Source organism: Salvelinus sp. IW2-2015, linkage group LG13 (genome assembly GCF_002910315.2).
Source record: "Salvelinus sp. IW2-2015 linkage group LG13, ASM291031v2, whole genome shotgun sequence".
Lineage (NCBI taxonomy): Eukaryota > Metazoa > Chordata > Actinopteri > Salmoniformes > Salmonidae > Salvelinus > Salvelinus sp. IW2-2015.
The window spans coordinates 9,557,612-9,566,116 of NC_036853.1; the positions used below are offsets into that span (position 1 = coordinate 9,557,612).

The following is an 8,505-nucleotide window of genomic DNA, read 5'->3' on the forward strand; positions in this document are numbered from 1 at the left end:
ACTGAAAGCCTTCTGCAGAGGAGAGGAGAGAGGGTGGGGGGGCTCAAACTACCAAAAAGTCAGCCCTTTCTCATTTGGAGAGAGAGCTGCGTCACACCAGAGGGCCCCCCACCTGTTACTGATCTCTGAGTTTAGCGTTTGCCTCGTATTTTAGGATAGGGTATTAATGTGCTTTGTTCTTAATGATCATCACATTGACTAAAGTCTTGAATGGACTTGGATTATGTCATGTAGGCGTACTGTATTTAATGCTATACTGCATGTGTCATTCTAGTATGTCTTGCACTGGTAACTGAGAATAAAGCACAGTGATAAATATACAGGGTTCTGGTTAAATATTATAAAATAATTGAACAATACAACATTCTTTCAAGCACCATATCCTCCTGGAAATATCCAGACAGCTCTATTTAGGGTCATTCATATTCTACCTATTCAATAATGTATCCAACTTCAATAGCTAAGGATACTGTAGGTCTATAGTCAAGCCACAGACAGCAATACATGAGCGTGTGTCTCGCTTGGACCCAGGACACCACAAAGCAATCTACTGCCACATCTGACATTCAGATGCGGATATAAACTTTGATCTTGACCTCCGGGCAGACTAACTTTTAAGTAAGAAGTTATACAGTACATAGCATGATTGTATGATTTTAATTCTGGGTAATTTTCAGAGAGGAGGGGCAACTGGAGCTTCCTGGGGGTGCTGGCCGCATGAAAGAGTTCACTCTCCATGAAGGGAAAATAGGGATGACCAAGCAGCTGGCATACGAATGAAGTGGAAATTGAAGAGTTATCATATAAATTAGCTTAAAGATGCATTAGAATCAAATAGAATCCAAAGAAAATCCCTTACCCCAGTTATTTTAGCATTTGTTTTATATAAAGGTATGTCGGCCTACACTCCCACAGCATGATGCAAAGTCTACCAGCCACACCTGAAGGTAGATGTATAAGCTTCACTGATTACAATTAGATTTGCATATTTGTATTTAGATACACACATTTTTGAGCAGGCATAAGCAAAGCCAGCTGTGATAGAAGGTCTTCTAGCACTGCAGAGGACATTGAAGAATATTGTTTTCCATTACAATGCTGATGGAGAAGGCTGGAGTACCCTATAACAATTACACAGACAAGTCTATGAACACTCAGCTGTCCTGCTAACTGTTTACATTTTTTTGAAGATGGGGAAACAGTTTTATACAATGCTAACAAAAACCACATCTCCAATGTGTGCTGTGCTCTCCCAGCCCAGGCTCCTCCAGCCTGGCAACAGCACAGGCAGGCAACAACAAACAGGCAGTCACTCCAATGAACTCCACAGGGCGGAAATAAGGAGAGTTTGAAGGAAGAAGGAATAAACCTACTGGAAGTCAAGAGACGCTGCAGAGTGGTTTAATTGGGGGTGAAATGCCTCTTTTCCTGGGGCCCATGCAGATAAATAGAGAGAAGTTTTGAGGAACTCCACAGTATCTAATGGCCAGAACAAGCAGGTAGACAGGAATGGCTGCCAGGGTTTAGGGGGGTTGGGAGCTGTGGGGGAGAGAGAGGGCAGCTGGCCTCTGTCTGACTGGTCTTTTATGATGGGAGAGGGGGGGTAGAGGGACAGCCAAGCTTCTGGGACCAGTTAACAAGCGAAAGAGTGTGAAGTCACTGTTGTCCTCTCTGTGCACGCACCCCTCAAACACACTTCCACCCCTGGACACCGTGGTCGCCCCGGGGCGGTACACATCATTGAAACCGGGACCCTATTAAAAGGAAGTAAGTGCTGCACTAACTGGATAGACTCACTTTAGAACATGTGCTGTGGAGTGCTGCGGCTGCTCTCACAGCAGATGCTCCTAGCACCCTCGGCTGGTAGAATCAGATGATAGGGAATATTTCATTTGGTTTTACTTTTGTGTAAAAAAGGTCAACACATTACAGTTTTGTCCTCATTTCATTATTAATGACTAGCATGCAGTGAACTTGAGCCACCCTTCAAATACCATCAGGAATACACTGAAGGAGTGAGGACAGGACAGTATATGGACAGTTTTGACAAATATTGAATGGAATACATTAGGTATCAGTAGTGCCGGCCCCAGGAATAAGCAGTTGCTTAGGGCCCCCGACCCTGTCCTCTTCTTCAGCTACACCAATTGAAGTGGATTTAACAGGTGACATCAGTAAGGGATCACAGCTTTCACCTGGATTCACCTGGTCAGTCTATGTCATGTAAAGAGTTCCTAATGTTGTGTACACTCAGTGTACAGTCGTGGCCAAAAGTTTTGAGAATGACACAAATATACATTTTCACAAAGTTTGCTGCTTCAGTGTCTTTAGATATTTTAGTCAGATGTTACTATGGAATACTGAAGTATAATTACAAGCATTTCATAAGTGTTAAAGGCTTTTATTGACAATTACATGAAGTTGATGCAAACAGTCAATATTTGCAGTGTTGGCCCTTCTTTTTCAAGACCTCTGTAATCCTCCCTGGCATGCTGTCAATTTACTTCTGGGCCACATCCTGACTGATGGCAGCCCATTCTTGCATAATAAATGCTTGGAGTTTGTCAGAATTTGTGGGGTTTTGTTTGTCCACCCGCCTCTTGAGAATTGACCACAAGTTCTTAATGGGATTAAGGTCTGGGTAGTTTCCTGGCCATGGACCCAAAATATCGATGTTTTGTTCCCCGAGCCACTTAGTTTTCACTTTTGCCTTTTGGCAAGGTGCTCCATCATGCTGGAAAAGGCATTGTTCRTCACCAAACTGTTCCTGGATGGTTGGGAGAAGTTGCTCTCGGAGGATGTGTTGGTACCATTCTTTATTCATGGCTGTGTTCTTAGGCAAAATTGTGAGTGAGCCCAATCCCTTGGCTGAAAAGCAACCCCACACATGAATGGTCTCAGGATGCTTTACTGTTGGCATGACACAGGACTGATGGTAGCGCTCGCCTTGTCTTCTCCGGACAAGTTTTTTTCCGGATGCCCCAAACAATCGGAAAGGGGATTCATCAGAGAAAATGACTTTACCCCAGTCCTCAGCAGTTCAATCCCTGTACCTTTTGCAGAATATCAGTCTGTCCCTGATGTTGCTGCCCTTCTTGACACCAGGCCATCCTCCAAAAGTATTTGCCTCACTGTACATGCAGATGCACTCACACCTGCCTGCTGCCACTCCTGAGCAAGCACTGTACTGATGGTGCCCCGATCCCGCAGCTGAATCAACTTTAGGAGACGGTCCTGGCGCTTACTGGACTTTCTTGGGCGTCCTGAAGCCTTCTTCACAACAATTGAACCGTTCTCCTTGAATTTCTTGATGATCCGATAAGGTGCAATCTTACTGGCAGCAATATCCTTGCCTGTGAAGCCCTTTTTGTGCAAAGCAATGATGACGGCACGTGTTTCCTTGCAGGTAACCATATTTGACAGAGGAAGAACAATGATTCCAAGCACCACCCTCCTTTTGAAGCTTCCAGTCTGTTATTCAAACTCAATCAGCATGACAGAGTGATCTCCAGCCTTGTCCTCATCAACACTCACACCTGTGTTAACGAGAGAATCACTGACATGATGTGAGCTGGTCCTTTTGTGGCAGGGCTGAAATGCAGTGGAAATGTTTTTGGGGGATTCAGTTCATTTGCATGGCAAAGAGGGATTTTGCAATTAATTGCAATTCATCTGATCACTCTTCATAACATTCTGGAGTATATGCAAATTGCCATCATACAAACTGAGGCAGCAGACTTTGTGAAAATTAATATTTGTGTCATTCTCAAAACTTTTGGCCACGACTGTATATACAGATATATTTATATTCTTTTAGGAAGTCAACTTACTGTTGACAGTTAGACTAGTAGAATACACAAGGTGCCAGTTTCGAAATGTGGTTGTGCATCATTTCTCTTGTTATGTCAGTCACTGACAGTCACTCAATTAGCCATGTCAGCTAACTATTTTTAGATTGGTAAGTTAGTCTTGCCAGCTATCTAAACTTGTTGTAATCATAGCCGTATACCAACATGCTCACAGGGCACGGGCCCAGGGGCTCTGACCTCAAGGGGGCCCCCATTGATTTCGTTTGTCACTCCCACTCAGATATCATTAACATGGCATAAGTCATGGCAAAATGTGTAGAATTGCAAGAAATTAGCTTTAAATCTGCAGAATGTTGTTTCCACCCAATGGCAAAATGTGTAGAATTGCAGGAAATAAGCTGTTAAACTGCAATTTGTATCTCTCTGTCCCATGGCAAAAGAAGTAGAATTGCATGAAATGTGTTATAAATTGCAAGATAGTATTTTCTCTACTTCCCATTGCAAAATGTGTAGAATTGCAGGAAATTAACTTTAAAACCAAAATTGTTTGCCTGCGAGGTGGGGGCTCCACGCAACCAAATCTTGCTTAGGGTCCCCAAAAGCTAGAGCCGGCCCTAAGGTGACATGTTCATTTCTTTGAACGCAATGACTCAGTCCTGATTTACAGCCTGATTGTGACAACAGACAGACAGAGTGTGAAGTTGTTAAAAAGGTGTTCACCATTACCACCCTGGTCTCACAAATCAGAGGTGAACATCAGAAACCACCTCAAGGAAATATTAACACAGGTGATCAGAAAGACTCCTCTGCCGTTGTTTCCGACAAACTAAAGCCCCCTTTAATCTGTCCCATATGTCTACAAATAGTCCAGTCACAGGTGTCACAAAAGGGCCCCTTCCATGTCAATTTACCTTCTCACTGCTGACCTAGGATCCTCATCATCTTCAAGCGCTGGGACAACAAAGGAGTTTGACTTAACCCTTTCCAGTTGACTCTTTCCATGGAGCAATAAAACCTATAGGTAGCCGGCTAATGGCTTTCTAGGAACCACTATTAGGAGACAAAGGCTACATTAAGAAATTATAAAAGAGAGATTGTGCAAAGCCTCTCTCGTTAATTTCAAATAGTTATCAATGATTGTGGCCCCACCCCTCTCCTTTCAACTCCCCAGATGCAAGCCCTGCCCAGGATAAAATGCAGGACAAGCCCAAGCCTCCCATTCCACACAGGAGAAGGGACGGACTGCACAGGAGAGAGTGGAGACAGTCATTTACTGCTTCACTGCTTCATACAGGCAGACAGACCAGACACACACTCACTGACTGCCTCCCTCACTCACTTACTCTCTCACTCACTGACTGCCTCTCTCACTCACCGACTGCCTCTCTCACTCACTGACTGCCTCTCTCACTCACCGACTGCCTCTCTCACTCACTGACTGCCTCTCTCACTCACTGACTGCCTCTCTCACTCACCGACAGCCTCTCTCACTCACTGACTGCCTCTCTCACTCACTGACTGCCTCACACTCAGTAGCTGTTGCCTCTTTCTCTCTTCCTCATACACACACTGTCTCTCTCACTCTCCCGCCTCCTCACTCTGTCTCTCACTCTACCTCCCCCTCACTCTGCCTCCCTCACTCACATATACACAGACATACACACACACTCTCTCCCTCTGTCTCCCTCTCTGTTTCTCTCTCTCTTCTCTCTCTACACACACACACTCTCTCTGTGACTCGCTCTCCCTATTGCACTTTTACACACACTTACACACAGTCACTCACTCTCCCTCACTCAAGTCATTCTCAGCCAGACAAGCACTGTATTCCATTCCAGCTGGAGAGAGGAGCATCGCAAGGTGCACACATCGCAGGACAGGACACTGATTGACTCTGCAGCTGGAAAGAAGGACACAAGCCAAAAGGAACAGAACAAGGAAAACAACAGAAAATAACAGATTACTTTTGGCAATGGAATTACAAAATGAATAATTTTAGAGGACAGAGTGAGTAAATAGAGGCTGAGAGAGAAATAGGAGTTTATCATCAGACAGACAAGTAAAGAGACAAAGTTATCTGTGACAGAGGGCTGGTTAGAAGCCCAGGTTCCTCTCTGCTCTGCTGACTGGTCCTCAGTGACAGGGTCTGCTGCCTGCTTGATCACCCCCCCTTTCCACCTTCAGAGAGAGAGAGACCACTCGACTGGACCACACAGCCTGGGTCTCCAGCCAGCCAGCATGCCTGCCTGTGCAAGGTGCACCTTGGGAGTCTGATCCACCATGTGCAGATGGATGCCACCCTTCGCCGGACTCGGTCCTGACCTTGCTGCCATTGGCACTGCCCACGCCGGGCTTCCGCCCCTACCCAGTGCTGCCTCCCTCAGCCTGCTGTGCCTCACCCTGCTCCTGGTGGCTGGCACGGCTCTGGGGGGATGCCCACCTGGGGTAGGGCATGAGCCCCTCCAAGTACTGGCGAGGGGCATTAACTGCTCATGGACACTTGAGCGGCACACACGCAGTTACAATCACCTAGAGGGCGATGTCCGACTAAGGCGGCTCTACTCCGCCAACAAGTTCTTTCTCTGTATCGACAAAACGGGCAAGGTGGACGGCACCAGACGGAAAAACTACGCTGAAAGTGAGTAAGCTGGCACTCTCTCCCCTCTCTATCTCTCCTATGTGATGGAGGAGTGGCGGGATGCCTATGACACTATATTATATTTTATGGTGGTGTGAACTCTCTTATCTTGCTACTTTTATAGTGGTTCATAGGGGTTTCACTGGTTTGTATCAGCCTGTCACTCCTATTTATGTTGTGTTTGGAGCGGGAGGCGTTGCTAGGTAAACTGGGAATACCCAGTGTGGATTAACACACCTCATGGGAAACCCAGCACTGTGTTTACAGCAAGGCAGACTTGAAGAAAGACATTATGCATCAGTTGGTCATACAAACTGGGCTTGGGAAAAATATTCAATATCACAGGGGATTAACTTGTCAAAACTGTGTTGAAAGTCCTCTGGTTCAAGGGGCAGCAATTTTCTATTTCTCACAGTTTTCTCACCGATTTTGTTGAGCGCTCGTTAGTGGAATTGTCAGGATAATTTGGAGCCTCTGTGATATAAACTGTTAAGTACAGACCCAGAATCAACCGCTAACAAAGATCACGTATGTGTGAAAACTTCAGACTAGACCAGAGAGCTGGCTTCACTTCCACGTACAGCAGGTGCATTGGGCTCGCCAGCACTGTATAATTTACTGCAGACACTCAGAGAATTTCTACATACCCATGCAAAGTGTAAAGTCTTCTTACACACACACCTATCAATCAATGATCTTCCAAAAAATGTCTTGAACAGATCAGCTCTTTCAACAGCTGCTATTATATCATCTCAGTATGGTAAGATTCCCCAGATTAGATTGCACTGTATCTGATGTTAGTCATAAGGACACTTGAGAGGAGGGCAGTGCACTGGGCATAGGTGTCACTCACTCCACAATCTCCATCAATGGTGTCTTTCAGACTGTTGACCAGGACAGACGAGTTGTCTCTGGTCATGAACTGACCTCCCAGTGGCCACTGGACAGCCTTGAGAGGTTCATGCCTTTGACGGTTATATTTATGTATTTAGTCGTTAATGTCTTTTTACACAAGTGGCTGAATCAGGGTTTTTCCATGCTACCGAGGTAACAGCAAGGACTGCCCAGTCAGTCTGCCACTGTGTACAGCCTTTTAACAGTCGGTGACATTTGTTAACCTGCCGGGGCTACTATACTTCTCGTCTGGCATACAGTTTTATACCTCACACACACGACATCCATTCACATTGACTTGAATTATCACAATTCCAAATTGTGCTGGTGTTTGTTTTCCCTCAAATGGGGATTCTAATTTTCATGTAGGTGGTTTAGATGTCAGACATAATCATAAAACGTTACTCTCTCAGGTCGTGCTTATGTTTGACACTTTAAAATCAGATTGTAGCAGGAGCGGAAAGCAGGAATTGGCATCGCAATGGAAGTTCTTAAGAGGACTGCAGCTACATGAAGCTTTTTCATGCTGGAAACAGCTAAATGGATGCATCTGGATTGGGAGATTTGTGTCTTTCCGTGGTCTTGTCAGAAGTGCTTAGTCAGTTGTAAAGAGTGGTTCCCCATGAAAATGTGCAGCCCCCAAATGCAATGCTCTCATACTCTTTAACCACCATCCTCTCATTTCCTGCCCTGGAAAGAATGGTTCTCTATGAACACTACAGCACAGTGAGGGTGTGTACCTGCCTGCACCCCTAAAGCTGCACCCTGCCAAACCAGTGGTCATTCGGCCTTGAAATGAGTGAAATGGACCTTATGGTCGTGATGTGGTCATACCTCACAATGAGACGATATGGCCTGGTCTATTCTGAGGTCCAGTTTGGGTTCTGTGTTACCACAGGTCATTGCACCTAGAGAATTCCTTGATATTGATATGGTCACTATGCTTTAGATTAGAGAGGGACGACTGGGCGGAAGCTCTGCATTTTTAATGAGCTTCTATTGACACAGATACAAGACTGCAGCCTCAGTATGACTGTCTCTGTGAAAAGAGAGCACATATGGCTTTGCTGGCACAGTGGCTTGGCTGGCACAGTAGATGTTTGGGTTGAGTTTTAAGTGGCTTTGCTGGCACAGTAGATGTTTGTGTTGAGTTTTAAGTGGCTT

General features: G+C 45.4%; 1 protein-coding gene across 1 annotated transcript in view; it reads left to right on the forward strand.

The window, feature by feature from the left end:
* Positions 1-6,008: 6,008 nt before the first annotated feature.
* LOC111971613 (fibroblast growth factor 22-like) overlaps positions 6,009-8,505 on the forward strand; it is a 41,877-nt gene continuing 39,380 nt past the window's right edge. Inside the window, exon 1 of the mRNA XM_023998468.3 lies at positions 6,009-6,447. Within this exon, the coding sequence (XP_023854236.1) occupies positions 6,090-6,447 (358 nt within the window). The 5' untranslated portion in view covers positions 6,009-6,089. The remainder of the gene's footprint in view (positions 6,448-8,505) is intronic.